The sequence below is a fragment of the Syngnathoides biaculeatus genome, chromosome 10, assembly GCF_019802595.1.
Source record: "Syngnathoides biaculeatus isolate LvHL_M chromosome 10, ASM1980259v1, whole genome shotgun sequence".
Classification (NCBI taxonomy): Eukaryota; Metazoa; Chordata; class Actinopteri; order Syngnathiformes; family Syngnathidae; genus Syngnathoides; species Syngnathoides biaculeatus.
The window spans coordinates 15,605,481-15,621,057 of NC_084649.1; the positions used below are offsets into that span (position 1 = coordinate 15,605,481).

Consider the following 15,577-nt stretch of genomic DNA (forward strand, 5'->3'; position numbering starts at 1 on the left):
CAAACAGTTCAGTGTGTACCCCGCCTCCTGCCCGTTGACAGCTGAGATAGGCTCCAAGCACTCCCCGCGACCCTTGTGAGGATAAGCGGCAAAAGAAAATGGATGGATATTAAAAATAACCTTTATTGCAACCTCTTGTCCATTCATCCCTAGGTAGTATTTTTGTATAATGTATAGCAACATAATTATGATAACTATATACCTAAGAAGTACGTTATTGATACACAAGTGCAAACGTCTGCTCGCCCATCTGGTGATGCTTATGTTGTGTGTCTGCACAGGGTCTGCCCGGTCCCCCCGGCCCCCCCGGTGAGGGTGGCAAGCCTGGAGATCAGGTACGTGCACACCGAGCAGTCCTCCAATCGTGTCGAATCGCCGCTCGGAAGCTAGACGACAATCAGATTTAGTCCTCAAGGAACCCGGCAAAGGTTGAGCAAATGACTTTGTTTTTGCACTACGTCAAACTTCCTTCCCTCCGGGTGTGTGTGACTCACTTCGGATAATTTAGCACTTTTGAAAGCGCCGCTAACATTGACTTGAATAGGGAATACAATTTAGATATTATGCAGTACATTTGTTTTTCTCCTATGGGTAAAAAAAAAAAAGAAGAAAGGATATTTGTTTTGTCATCTGGGACGAGAAGGCTAAAGTAGCTCAGCTCAGGTGTTGTTTTGATTACCAAATATTTTTGTGTATTCTGTGAGTATGTCAACTCGATCAGGATTTATTTCCCAGATCAAAGTAATACCCTTCATCATACTGAATTCCTTCATTGATGATGATGTTTATATATTGTTATTACTATCATTAGTATTAGTATCAAACTCCACAAGTTTTTAGTTTTTTAATGTATTATTGAAAAATATTTTTCTTCAGCCTCTCGTTTCACATTTATTCATTTGATTAATTATTGCATTATATTTTAGTATTATTGAATTGCAAGTTCCTTCAACATCTCTGGTGATTATTATTTATTTTATTTCATATATGTTTGTGTTTTCACTTTGGGATACATCATACTTAACACAAAGAATTACGCACTTCTCCCCTTTTGGGGCGCATCTGTTTGCATCCCAGCTGCGTAATATTCATGATTCAAATCAAGTAATAAAATTCATGAACTTTCCGAGACCCACATTCTCTTTCATGACGTGTCACTTCCTCTCTCTGTTTCTCCCGTGTGCCAGGGTGTCCCAGGAGAAGGCGGAGCTGCCGGTGCCACCGGGCCCAGGGTACGTTGACACGATCCGTGAATCTTAACTAAGTGCTTGTCAATATTTTTTACACCAAGTACCACCTTGAAAAATATTTTGTCCCACCGTAATGGCCAACATTAAAATACAGTAGCCATGTAACGATCGGGGGAGGAGGGTCTTCTTTAAAAAAAAAAAATCGGAAAAGAATCCCAAAAAGTTCTAAATCCAACTGAACTGTACTTACCAAAAGATAACACAGTGTAACATTCTGCATAATTTGAACACTGAATTATTAATAATTGAGTTACTTGAGTGTGTACCACACGTTGAGAAGAAGTGCATGAACTGATTGATTGTCTTTGTGTTGATGTGCAGGGAGAGCGAGGCTTCCCCGGAGAGAGAGGAGCCGCCGGTTCTCAGGGTCTGCAGGGACCCCGCGGCCTGCCCGGAACTCCTGGAACCGATGGCCCCAAGGTGGGTCATAAATCACAAATGCGCCACTCCATTAATTGGAACCAAAATCAATAGCTGCCTGCTGTTTGTTTGTTTTTTCTGTTCTGCTGCTTTTCCCTGCAGAGGAAACTTTATTAGGGAATCATTTTGATAAGACTCCTTTTCACTTAACAGCAAGCAATGATTATTTAAGCAGAAATCGACTTTACACAGGCGCAATCTGCCGTGTGTTTCCAATCCAGCAACCGGCACATTTAAGCTGCTTAATCGCAGCGACGTGGTTTAAGCAGTTGGCATTTTCACACGCAGGGAGATCGGAAACGATGTCCTTATCATTGTCAAATGTCAGACAGCAGCAACTGAAAGACAACCTGCAATTGGTCCCTTACAGCCATAATTGGGATTTATCAGATGGCCATTTGGTACACCTGCGCAATCTAACAATAGCTGTTTATGTCAGGACAAAATATCAAGAGACACTGAAGAACCGACGGGACCCGCCTGTGTTGGAAACCCTTGTGTATATGTATTATGTAGCCATCCATTCATTTATTCATTTTCTTACCGCTGATCCATGTAGCTTCACGTGTAAATATGTATATTACGTTTTGACTTTTAGGCCCCAAAAACACCAGTTGTCTATTTTAGTTTATTCCTTGAGACTAAGGAGCAATTTTACAGAGCAATCGCAAGGAAGGCTGTATGGAGCTCGTGCACGTGACGTCACCATTTTCACGGCGCCTGGTCAAAATGAGCTGTTCGACATTGTGGGAGACATTGAACTCCCAGAGGAGAATATTTACAGTACCCGAGACCTGTGGTGCTGTTGGTTGTCACAACAGGCGAGACAGATATTCAAAGAGATCATTCTATGGAATACCAGCTAAAAAGACCAGGAAAAAAAAAAAAAACATTTAAAAATGATGACCAACCAAAATACACACAATCACAGTATAGCGATCGCTTCATTTCAGGGAGGAATTACTCTTCTCAATCTCAAATTACCAAAAAGTATTTATAATGCCAAATTGGCTCATTTGAGAACAATGCGTATTCTGGCCGTCGTTCTACAAGACATATTTCCGTGTCGTCTCCAACCGACTTAGCATTGAGCAATGCTTAGCTTGACCGGCAATATGGCAAGGTAAAAAAAAAAAGTCGCGTGATTTTATGACGTTGGTGCCTGAGCTCTATAGAATGTCCTGAGACAGACAAGGTTGCTCCGGTCCCACTCGTCCTAACTTCCTCCCGATTTTAAACAGCAGCATTTCACCAAGTTCTACACACTTACGTTATGGTGAAGAAGTTAACATTCACCAGGAGATTCATCCAAGAATTTATTATAGGAATGATTTCGTTACGGTTATTTTCCACTCTCCTAATCTGTTGCTCCCACTGGTCTGGGCTCGCTTCATCATGTCTGCCGTTTGGTCTCGCTGTCCAGGGAGCTATTGGACCCGCCGGAAGTGGCGGAGCTCAGGGACCCCCAGGTCTGCAGGGTATGCCCGGAGAGAGAGGAGGATCCGGTATTCCCGGACCCAAAGGAGACAGAGTAAGGACGTCTCCCTACGTGTTTACGTCTGCACAAGCAATATTGCTGATATGAAATTACCTTTTTTTTTCTCCACGTTCGCAGGGTGATCTTGGCGAGAAAGGACCTGAAGGTGCTCCCGGAAAAGATGGAGGCAGGGTGAGTTTAAAGTGCTGAAGAAACCCAAAAAAACAAAAAAAAATGAAGATCCAACTCTGAACAAATTGAGCCATCATTCTATCAAAACAAGACAACGGACAACTTCTGGTGCCCGGTGTCAGTCATGGCGACTGTAAACGTTTTTGCAGTTATTTCATGTATTTTAAAAAATTTTTCAGGGTCTTACTGGTCCCATCGGCCCTCCTGGTCCTGGCGGTCCCAACGGTGAAAAGGTAAGGTTGATATTTTTCATCATGTACATAATGAATCTCAAACCGTATACTGGTGTAATTTATTTCCAATTGTGTTTTATTTAAGGGTGAAACCGGTCCTGCTGGTCCTTCTGGAGCTCCTGGTACCCGTGGCGCCCCCGTAGGTTTTTCCTCCCGGACAAATGCAATATGTCGCAATTGTGCATTCATCCGCTATGTCTCGTGTCCTCCTAAAGGGTGATCGAGGTGAGACTGGACCTCCTGGACCTGCTGGATTTGCTGGACCCCCTGTAAGTAACACCTTGACAGGCATGACATCTGCACGGTTCATTATCAAGTATACTATATGTGAGGATGATGCACGATGTCGTCCTCGTCATTTCCGCACATCTGTTTGTCGCTGTCGCAGCTTATCACCACGCGCGCTCAAAATGGATAGCGGTGACAAAAACACTTCTGAATTCTTCCCGTTATTTTTACTTGTAAATGAGGGTGCACTTGGTTCACTTAGCTCAGTTTTACTATTTAAGTGCCACTGTCATGAAATGCATGATTTTTAGTATGTTATTAATGGGGAAAAAAAGGCAGCCGGAATGGACCCGTCTGTTTTTTCACCACACAACATGATTTTAACATATATGGCTTTTTGTCACTCCCGGCATGAAAATCCTCTCGAGGGATTTGTTGTCAAGAAGAAGAAGGAAATGCCGTTAGTCGCAGACGCCCACTCAAGCGGACTCGTATGTTTCTACTAGCTTTACCTGCTGGAAGGTAGTTCTTTGTTCCTTCGAGTTAGCCAAAATGCCGGCTCGTTGCACTGCTTGATATTGTTCGAACAGTCGGGAGGATAGATTGAGTCTTCATAATTTTCAAAAAGACCCGGTTCGTCATGAAAAATGGTTTGCACGGGTGCAAAGGACGAGAGCTTCGTGGGTTCCAAATGACAGTTAGGTGTGTGTAGAGCTACTTAAAAAAAAAAAAAAATTGAGGGGGGGCGCAATCCTCTCAGAGAGTAACAAAAGATCCATGCACGTAAGTCAGGGTCCTAAATGTGTCCATATACCCATCGGCGCCAAGCACAGCTTTGGCTGGGCTGGCTCATACATACTATCTCTGAGTCTATTGTTAGTTAGAAGTGATCCGCATATCATCTAAATATGGCTCGAAACGGAACAAAACAATAGGATAATATTGCCCCGGTCACTTCACTCGACTGTGTCCGAGGCAAACGGCTTCGGCCGGGCTGGCTCATACGTACTGTTTGTGAGTCTTTTGTGATCCGCATATCATCTAACTATGGCTCAAAATGATAGGGTAGTATTGGGAGATGTTCTCCTATTTGAAAAGAGTTTCCTTGTCCCATAGTAGGTGGCACAGCATGTTTTCAATGGCAAATGTCGCGGTGTAATGTCACGGACAGAAGATGCAGCAAATATGACGACCACTTGAATGTCGCATGAGACTTCCGCAACTTTGCGGATGGATGATGCGATCTCCGGTCATATATATTTTTTTGCATGGACATTGAAGCGAATAATGTTATTTTATGTTATGTTAATGTATTTTTCAATACAATATCTATTTTCGAATGTTTATAGGCATGACACTTGACCTTTAACATTTAAGTCATTCAAATATCCTCACTCATATCCTCACAAATCAGGAACACTGATGACCATTCCAAAACAGAATAAATGATGGTACTAGTAACGCAAACGCCATCCACACGTTTGCCACCACAAGCTAATGCAACGTCTTCAAGATGACCCGAAATTGTTGCCGTCTCCCCACCAGGGCTCTGACGGACAACCCGGACTCAAGGGAGAGATGGGAGAGTCCGGACAGAAGGGTGACGCCGGCGCCCCAGGACCACAAGGACCATCCGGTGCACCCGGACCCGCTGTGAGTGACCTGAATAAAATCTAACATCCACATAATAATCCGTTAAATGTTAAGAACGTGGCTAATTATGTGGAATAGTCATCCGGAAGCATCTGAGGTCAAATAGAACCCGCGCCATGAATTTAGCACTAAGGTGCAGCGTGTTGTTTGTTTCTTTTCCAGGGCCCGACTGGAGTTTCTGGACCTAAAGGAGCACGCGGCGCTCAGGGGCCTCCTGTAAGCGACCCGCCAACACCCTACAGCCTCGCCATCACGTTTAATAATTTTCTATTGGACAGATTTGTATCCCATCACTCTCTTTCAGGGCGCCACCGGCTTCCCCGGAGCCGCTGGCCGTGTCGGACCACCCGGTCCAAATGTAAGTATCAATGTTAAAATGTGTTCATCTTTTATTCCAGAAATAAAAATTTTATTTGAAAGAATTGAGACTCTTTATATTGATATTTTTTCCAGAAATGCGCAAAATCATCTCATCAAGAACATATCTAAATTATCACATTATTCTTGTTAATAATTGTTACTAATGATTATTACAGTGAAAATTAAAATTTTTTGATAATGTTATACTTTTAAAACAAAATGCATGTATCTTTAAATTTATATTAGTTTTAATTATAATGTTTATGTTAATTTTTATATATTATTTATAGTATTTTCTACCGAAAATAATTTTTTCAGATGAACATTAAAAAAAAGAGAGATACATGTTTTTCTTCATCCCTCAATTATATGGTGTAATTATTCTAAAGGAAAACCATGTATCTTCATATCTTCATATCATATATTCACATGATATAATGAATGGGCGGCACGATGGCTCAGCTGGAAAGCATTGGCCTCACAGTTTCGAGGACCCGGGTTCAATCCCAGACCCTCCTGTGTGGAGTTTGCATGTTTTCTCGTGCCTGCGTGGGTTTTCTCCGGGCACTTGGCTTTCCTCCCACATTCCACAAATATGCAAAATTAATTTGAGAGACTAAATTACCCTCAGGTGTGATTGTGAGGGCGACTGTTTGTCTCAATGTGCCCTGCGATTGGCTGGCAACCAGTCCAGGGTGTACCCCGCCTCCTGCCCGTTGACAGTTGCGATAGGCTCCAGCACTCCCATGACCCTTGTGAGGATAAGCAGCTAAGAAAACGGATGGATGGCTATAATGAATGTTACTATTTGAAGGGAAAAAAAATGAAATTTTGCTTTTACTTCATTCCTGTTCTGTTACTGAATTGGATGCTTCCTAGGGCAATCCTGGACCCGCCGGTCCCGCCGGCCCTTCAGGCAAAGACGGCCCCAAGGGCGTGAGGGGAGACGGCGGCCCTCCGGGCCGACAGGGCGACGCTGGACTTCGCGGTCCGGCCGGGACTCCTGGAGAGAAGGGAGACGCCGGAGAGGACGGCCCCCCTGTGAGTGTGTCATCAGCGCCATTGTAGGACGGCCATTAGTCACTATTAGTATGGTACATTTCAAGTTGAAAGTGGCGCTGTCAGCACGGCCGACTGCAGAGAAACAATGCCATCCATTCTTTGGACGTAATATAATAGCAGGGTAGTACAGAGGCAACCGCCTCCATCTTACTGACAGGGAAACACACGCACACAATCGTGTGTCCAGAAAATAACATTAGAAAAATGATTGCATACTCAACATGATGGCCTCCTGCTCTGTGCTCCATACGGTACATGTTATCTTCATCCGGACCTCACCCAATTCCTTTGGCTCACAAAGCGCATGTGTTCTGGGAGAAATCACTGCATGGAGTACAACTAACAGTTTGATGTAGTGTGCGTGCTAAAGGTGGAATGCCACACGCGTCAATGACTAAAGGCAATCGTGTGTCCGTACAGTTGTCCCATTTCGCCCAACGATGGGAATATGGGAATTTTAAAACTGACACATCGGCCAACTTAAAATCTCTACAGTATGTAAAATAGTTCAGTTTAACTCTTTTCCATTGGATTATTCATTGGAATGAATGAAATCGTTAAGTTGTGTATTTAAGAGACCAGGTACAAAATTAGATCAACAAAAACACATTAAAGAAGACACAAGGAGCTGTGTTTGAAAAGGTGTGGGAAAAAGTCAAATTTATTAAGCCCTACGCCATGTTACATTTCATTAATTGTTTAATTTTATTGTTTTACTTTTAATTGAAAATTGATTAATTATTCATTAATAAGTTATTCCATTATTGACAATTATTACCACTACACGATTTATTAGTTTAATTATAATTTATTAGCCAATTATATGAGAAAGACAATCAAATATTCCAACATATATGTAATGTGCTCTTTAAATCATTTTAAATAAATCAATTAACATTTATTTACTAAAATGAAAATATTTTGATTAGCCAGTTTTTGAGGCAAAACCAGCTAAATTAATGATTAATGGAATTTTCCGACTTGGGGTTTGTCACACTTTTGCACATGTTGCCATCACTGGTAACCCTGTGTGGTGGCGTTAAAATAAAAAAAACAATACACAATTGCTTGTTTTTTCCTGTTCTTTTGCATTTTCACTAGACTACAATCTTAAATGCGCCATAATATAACAGAAGTGGGAAATTAGTAACCACCTCAACATTTTCAGTGTTGAAATATACAGCGAATAAATGTCAATGCTCATCATTGACGGCTGTGATTTTCCGTTTTAATGGCTTCCTTGTCTCCGTCGCCTCTGTCCAGGGCGCCTTAGGTCCCTCCGGTCCTCAGGGTTTGGCCGGCCAGCGCGGTATCGTGGGTCTGCCCGGACAGCGCGGTGAGAGAGGTTTCCCCGGCCTGCCTGGACCCTCTGTAAGTACCCAAATCTTCCCCACAACAAAGAAAATCATTTCACAGTGAGCGAAAGCTTTGGCGTGTCAAATTTACATAACTAGAAACAGAAAACTATTCCAGAAGAGATAATGTTAAGTATAGCAAGAAGCTAATTTACTCATACTGCACATTTTGTACACAAGGGAACTCCATTTGCTCTACATGATTAAAAACATTTCAAAACAAAGGGAAAAAACAGCTTCTAAACCTTTTAAACATCATAATACAATTCAAACAGCATATAGTGCGAGAAGGAGGAAAAAAAGAAGAGTTTTGAACCTGGATTTAAAAACGTTCCCGCAAACGTCACTTCTGTTGCCAACGTACTCCATTCATGTGCAGCAGAATAGCCAAATGCTGCTTCACCATGTTTGCTTTGGACTCCAATGTGCTCGTACTGTGTTTATGTTTCATTATATTCCATCCTAATGGGTTTCTGATTCATAACTTCAAAAATATTTTGTTTTCATTGATATTATGTACTGAAGTTGAATGTAATTCAGGCTCTTTTGGATGCAATTTTAGTACCAAAAGCACGTCTTCAGCTTTTATAGTTCTTGAGATACATGTGATGACAAAAAAAAAATGTTTTATCCATCATGATTTGGAAAGTATTGATTTTGATTCAAATGTATTGAAATTGTATATAATCGTGGGTATTGCGGGTATTGTGGTTTCCATCTGGTACAGTTCCGGCGCTATGACAATGCAAATCAACACTGTTTGAGGTTTCATATTTTCATATATTTATTCCTAAACCCGAAAAATCTACCTGTATCAAAGATGCCATTGAAGATGAAAATTTAATCGATTGTTTTGATAATCGTTGATTGATTAAGGTGGCACGCTGGTTAGCACACGCTCTCTTTCTCTGCCTCGTCTGTGCGGGCTTTGCAAATTTTCTCCTCGTTTGCGTGGGTTCAAGCGGAATGCCCGGACCCGCGGGTACCCCGGTATCCTCCAATATCCCCAAAACATGCGTGGTAACTTCATTGAAGAGTCCAAATTGCCCGTAGCCATCCCTGCGGCCTCTGACTGGCTGACAACAAGTCCAGGGTATACACGCCCGCAGTGTACAGTATTTCAAATTAGCAGCCCTTCGCATTAATCACTACCCAAGAAGTACCTCTCAGTTTCAAATACTGTATGTCGGTCAATTTCACATCACTCTCTCATGTCATATTACTCATAAAAATGTACGGGTGTGGTCAGTCATGCCCGCAGATATAAAGTTGCGGGGGTGTGTTCTGTTTGTAATTATGAGTATACCCCTTTAAGAGCGTAGGGGGGCAGTGTCAGGCAAACTAGGAAGTAGAAGTAGGTTGATCAGCAGCTCGAAGACCGTCTCTTTCCATGTCCAAAAAAAAAAAAAAAAAAAAACTGCAATTGCAAGACTACACAAAATAAGTGATGTCTTTCAATATCTATGTATTTCTACTAGTAACATATTTTATGCGCATGATTTTTTGTGCTCGACTGTCACGCCGTCAAATCACAGTGACTGTTACTTGTTGTTTATTTGATTTTCTTAAATCATTTTTTAAAATGCCAAATAAACAAACAGTAAATGGGAAAAAAAGAACTTCAATGCAAAATAAATACTTGTGTGAGTATTCAATAAATCAGTGGACTAGTTGGTTGAATAATCAATTGTAAAGACATTCGATGATGTGAAGTTGGAATTGTACGTGGCCAGCAGTATTTTTTGTGAGAGCATACGTTTGTATGGGTATATAGTTGGAGAGTGTATGTACCAAATTTCATATCCCCCTTTGAAGGATTATTTGACTTATCTGCGCTTTTACTAATGAGTACATTCGTCGTCCACTAGTGCGCGATTTCGCTTTCATGCCCTTGAAAGCAACACTTCATAGCTTTGGTTGAAAGCGTCTTATATACGTCTATGCCCATGCATATACGTATTTTTATATATTTCCAGAACCTATGACACTATCTGACGCCGTCCGCATCCGTCAGTCCTCGAGTCGCGAATGCAGGTTGTCATGGCGATCAGCGGGGGCCCCCGTGTAGTGTTCGACCGGATGAAGGCATCGTTTGTATGCCGGGGATGCTTTCCTGCATGACTTTTTTCATCATAAAAATACTAATACTACTACTTCATTTACGAGTAAAAATACGTACATTCCGTATGTGTCTGTAGATTTTTAAGAAAAATTAAACATTTCTTTTAATCATTTGATCTGTCATTCGAAGGGCTTAAAAAGGCCATATTGTAGTTTAACTCCTTCAAATCATGAACACAGTCAAAGTTTCATTGTGTTAACTGACGTTAAAGTACGTGAACGTCATTCAAATTTAGCAAAATAAGTAAGAAGGATGAATCATCTGCGCGCTACTGGCCGATGGAAACACTCCTGTGAATTTCGACCATTTGCAATTAATTCCGAAAAGTACATTTTGAGCCTTCCTGTTAAAAATAGCAGCAGCTCACTTGTTTCTGCAGTCGCTCATCTCAAAATACGAATCATATTCCTTCACCGTCGATGAGTCACGCCGGCGACATTTTACGCACGGTTGTGACTCAAAAGATTCGCATCTCCATCCGCAGGGGCCTTTATCAGCTCGACACACACATAGATGACTCACTTCCTCGTCTTCCTCCTCTCTCAGGGTGAACCTGGAAAGCAAGGAGCACCCGGCGGCAGCGGAGACCGCGGACCCCCCGGACCCGTCGGACCGCCCGGACTCACCGGACCAGCAGGAGAGCCTGGCAGAGAGGTCAGAGAAAGGCCGAGCGCCCGGCAGGGTGGTCAGAGGCTATTAAAGAGCTCATAAACACATGTACGGTGCAGTACGAATGTGTTTACTGCTTTAGGCAGAGGAAATGTTTGCATAAACAAATGATTTTTACTTTAATGCCACAAAAGGGAATGTTAATACTGTTTTATATTTAGCAGGTACTTTTATTCACGCTTTCTATCAAAAATGTTTCTTGTTTTTGTTTCTTTTCAACCCGTTTCTACAAGAATAGTCTTTTTTTAAATGAAAATGACCTTCCTTTTTTAATGTGATTAATTAATACAATCAGGGTTTTGTCTAGTTTTTTTTGTAATTTTTTTCCAAATTTTTATATACAGAGAAAGAAAGAAAAGAGAAAGGGGGAGAGAAAAAACACTATTAATTCACATTCATTAACAGTGGGATAATAATACCTTTATAAATGACAGAATCGGAGGATTTCGCTCATCTCCAATTATCTGATCTAGTAGGTCGTCCTCAACCAAGTTCATACCCGTAAGTGAGCAAAAAAAATTAACCTTAAAGGGAAAACAAGAATAATCACAGTAGTGGAAAAAAGAAGAAAAATGATACCACCTCAAAGCACCTGACAACAAACGTTCCAAATACAATGTACAATGATTTACATATTGGCTTCAAGTAAAAAAAAAATTTTGGTTTCAAATTTTCTTGGTATGAGAACCCATGGGGTGATACCTGTTCAAGACAAGATGCAATACTTTTGAGTTAAAAAAAAAAAAAAAGAAGAAGAAGAAAAAAAGACCACTGCACAACATGCTAAGAAAAAAAAGATAATAATAACAAAAGGCATAAGTGGTGGGAACCAATGAATAATTATGTAGTAACATCTTTTGATGGTATGGCGTATTTTGTCCAGTTTTCCCAATGTCCCTCAAACTTGTCTTGTTCTTGCCTCAAGATGAAAGTTAACTTCTCCATTTTAAAGATCCTTGAATCCAATTCTCAACTGTGGGATTATTCTTGATCAACCATTTCCTTGTGATAGCTTTTTTTGCTTGCTCGTGACAAAATACTGTCTATATATTCATTAATCCCAAGCATAAGGTTTCCATTTTTAAAGGAATCCTGACTTCCATAATTATCTCCATATTTTGTTTTATTTCTTTCTAGTATTTTAAAATGATTGGACAGTCCCAGAAGACATGAAAATGTGTTGTTTAGTTTTTATTTAAAAATGTTCATCCTTCCATCATCTACCGCATTTCCGGGGTCGGGTCGCGGGGGCAGTAGCTTTAGCAGGGATGCCCAGACTTCCCTTTCCCCAGCCATTTCATCCAGCTCTTCTGGGGGGGATCCTGCAGCGTTCCCAGGCCAGTCTCTCCAGGGTGTCCTAGCTCATCCACGGGGTCTCTTTCCGGTGGGTCGTGCCTAGAACACCTCTCCTTGAAGCCGTCCGGATCAGATGCCCCTACCACCTCATCTGGCTCCTCTCGATGCGGAGGAGCAGCGGCTCGACACTGAGCCCCTCCAGGATGACCGAGCCTCTCACCTTATCTCTAAAGGAGATCACAGCTTGATGAAGTCAAAAGAACCACATGATCTGCAGAGAGCAGAGATGCGATTCTGGGGCCACCAAGACGGACACCTTCTACGCCTCAGCTAAGCCTAGAAATTCTGTGCATAAAAGTTTTGAACACAATCGGTGACAAAGGGCAACCCTGACAGAGTCAGACTCTCACCGGAAACGAGTCCGAATTACTTCTAGCAATGCAGAGCAAACTCTTGACTACGGTCGTACAGGGGCTAACAATCACTATCGGGATGTTCGATATACCATACCGCCCTAGGACCTCTCACTGGACTCCGCGAGGTAGAATGTCGAACGCTTTCTCCAAGTCCACCATATACATGTTGACTGGTTGGGCGAAGTCCCTCGAAGACTCTGCTGAGGGTGTAGAGCTGGTCCACTGTTCCACGTCCAGGACGAAAACCACATTGCTACTCCTGAATCTGAGATTCGACTTGCAGACCTTACAAGGGAAACTGAGGAGTCTGATTCTCCTGTAGTTAGAACACACCCCCCAGTCCCTCTTCTTAAAAAGGGGGACCATCACCCCGGTCTGCCAATCCAAAGGCACTGGGCCAGATATCCACGCGAAGTTACACAGGCATGTCAAGCCAGGACACTTCCAAAGGATATTTAAACATTTTTGAATTTATTCCAAATTAATTGATTCATTTGAAAAATTTGAAATACATGACTTCTGTCATTTTTACAACAATATCTGACTTTGTCAAGAACTTATCATTTGACCTAAAAAATACATTGATTAAAAAAATGTAAATGCAAAAGTACACTCACTTTTTTTTAATAAAAAAGAATTGGACAGAATACATTATTTTTAAGAATAAAAAAATTGTGATTTATTTGTTTTGAATGGAAATAAAACACAAAATGAGATAAAATTAATGAGTTACTTTTAAAAATAAATACAAATTGATTCATGAAAACAACCTTTTATATATATATATAATATATATATATATATATATATATATATATATATGGTCTAGGGTTTTTTTATGCTCCGAGGCATCTGTTTGGGAGAAGATAATTATTTTTGGAAGAATGTTATCTAACAAAAGTGGAAATCCCTTTTTTGCAGTTATACATAATACAGTAATATTAATAGGTTTCTCCTGTCACAGGGCAACGCTGGATCTGATGGGCCTCCTGGTAGAGACGGTTCTCCAGGAATCAAGGTGAGGGGTTTTTTTTGGGGCCCAGTTTTGCTCGCTAAATTATTTGGTATGTGTATATATATATATATATATATATATATATATATATATATATATATAATGAGTTCGTGACTTTGTCGAAACTTTTTTTTGTACTTCAGGGTGACCGCGGTAACACCGGACCCGCCGGTGCTCCAGGTGCGCCTGGCGCTCCCGGTTCCACGGGCCCAGTCGGTCCCACTGGAAAACAGGGAGACAGGGGAGAGGCTGTGAGTGCAACCGTCGGCAGTGATGCGACCTTCCTGACTTGACTTTCGTTCACTGCAATTTTATCCTTTTTCCCCATCATCCTTAGGGTGCACAAGGACCCGCCGGACCTCCAGGAGCTGCTGGTGCCCGAGGGATGCCCGTATGTAACTCTTGAATTAAAAAAATATTCAATCTCAAGTACAAGAGGAAACTTGGAACTTGAACAATTGGTTCCGGAATGATGTTCGATGAAATTTCCCAGCAAGAAATAATAGTCCAGTGGTTGAATTTCCGCCATTACTGTATTACAAAGTGTGCATATTTGAAATTCGAGTCAGGTTAAGTGTCATTTTCCCACATTTGGGAGACATTGTTATGGTCCGATCAAGCCGAGGTTGCACCTTTGGCAAACACAACCCTGCTCATCGCCAAACAAGGCCAATAGCGACAGTGAAACATGGCAATCGTGCTTTTGGGATGTTTTTCTTCAGTCGGATCTGCAGCCCATATCATGGTGGAGGGAATATAGAACAGTTCTAACGAGGAGTCTGTGTTTGTGCAAAACAATCAGACCTCTCCTAGAACGCACCCCCGAGACACCAGGGAAACTAGCCTACGAGAGCAACTCAACTGTATTTTTGGTTCATCATAAGTATTTTAAATGATTTATGATTCATGATGATTTTTTTGCAGGGGCCCCAAGGACCTCGCGGCGATAAGGGTGAAGGCGGCGAGACTGGTGAGAGAGGACAGAAGGGACACCGAGGGTTCACCGGTCTGCAGGGTCTGCCCGGACCTCCAGTAAGGAGCCACGATTGCCATATTATTATTATTATTTATGCCATATTTTTTGAGTCACGGGTTAAAAAGAAAAAACAAACAAAAAAAAACACTCGTCCATTTTTTGTAGGGTCAATCTGGAGACCAGGGTGCTACTGGACCTGCTGGACCTTCTGGACAGAGAGTGAGGAGACAAAATCTTTTCACATTGACATGTTCCTATCCTCCGCAGTCTCCACTTTGCTGCAGCCGTCCTGCGTGACGATGGTTGGAAATGTCTTTTTTTTTTTTCTGAAAACAGGGACCACCTGGTCCGATCGGGCCCAGTGGAAAGGAGGGTTCAAACGGTATGCCCGGACCCATCGGACCGCCCGGACCTCGTGGTCGCAGTGGAGAAACTGGTCCTTCAGTGAGTTCGAGCTAGAATTTGTCTATGGAAAAAAAACTAGAAAGACAGACAATATGAACACCCTCCTTCATCTATCAGGGTCCTCCAGGAACCCCCGGGCCCCCCGGTCCTCCCGGGCCCCCCGGCCCCGGCATCGACATGTCCGCCTTCGCCGGCTTGGGTCACACGGAGAAGTCTCCCGACCCTCTCAGGTACATGAGAGCCGACCAGGCCTCCGGAAACTTGCGGCAGCACGACGCCGAGGTGGACGCCACGCTCAAATCCCTCAACAACCAAATCGAGAACATCCGAAGTCCCGAGGGCTCTAAGAAGAACCCGGCTCGCACCTGCAGAGACCTCAAGCTCTGCCATCCCGACTGGAAGAGCGGTGAGTGGGACGGCGAGTTAGCATGTAGCTGTTAGCATATCG

General features: G+C 42.3%; 1 protein-coding gene across 2 annotated transcripts in view; it reads left to right on the forward strand.

The window, feature by feature from the left end:
* Nucleotides 1–15,577, forward strand: part of col2a1b (collagen, type II, alpha 1b) — a 62,361-nt gene that overhangs the window by 44,525 nt on the left and 2,259 nt on the right. For both annotated transcript variants that reach the window (XM_061833221.1, XM_061833220.1), the window contains 21 exons: nt 282–335; nt 1,188–1,232; nt 1,572–1,670; nt 3,094–3,201; nt 3,286–3,339; nt 3,519–3,572; nt 3,658–3,711; nt 3,788–3,841; nt 5,346–5,453; nt 5,616–5,669; nt 5,758–5,811; nt 6,693–6,854; nt 8,139–8,246; nt 10,899–11,006; nt 13,698–13,751; nt 13,892–13,999; nt 14,086–14,139; nt 14,673–14,780; nt 14,890–14,943; nt 15,061–15,168; nt 15,247–15,535. In XM_061833221.1, the coding sequence (XP_061689205.1) occupies nt 282–335; nt 1,188–1,232; nt 1,572–1,670; nt 3,094–3,201; nt 3,286–3,339; nt 3,519–3,572; nt 3,658–3,711; nt 3,788–3,841; nt 5,346–5,453; nt 5,616–5,669; nt 5,758–5,811; nt 6,693–6,854; nt 8,139–8,246; nt 10,899–11,006; nt 13,698–13,751; nt 13,892–13,999; nt 14,086–14,139; nt 14,673–14,780; nt 14,890–14,943; nt 15,061–15,168; nt 15,247–15,535 (1,891 nt within the window). The remainder of the gene's footprint in view (nt 1–281; nt 336–1,187; nt 1,233–1,571; nt 1,671–3,093; nt 3,202–3,285; nt 3,340–3,518; nt 3,573–3,657; nt 3,712–3,787; nt 3,842–5,345; nt 5,454–5,615; nt 5,670–5,757; nt 5,812–6,692; nt 6,855–8,138; nt 8,247–10,898; nt 11,007–13,697; nt 13,752–13,891; nt 14,000–14,085; nt 14,140–14,672; nt 14,781–14,889; nt 14,944–15,060; nt 15,169–15,246; nt 15,536–15,577) is intronic.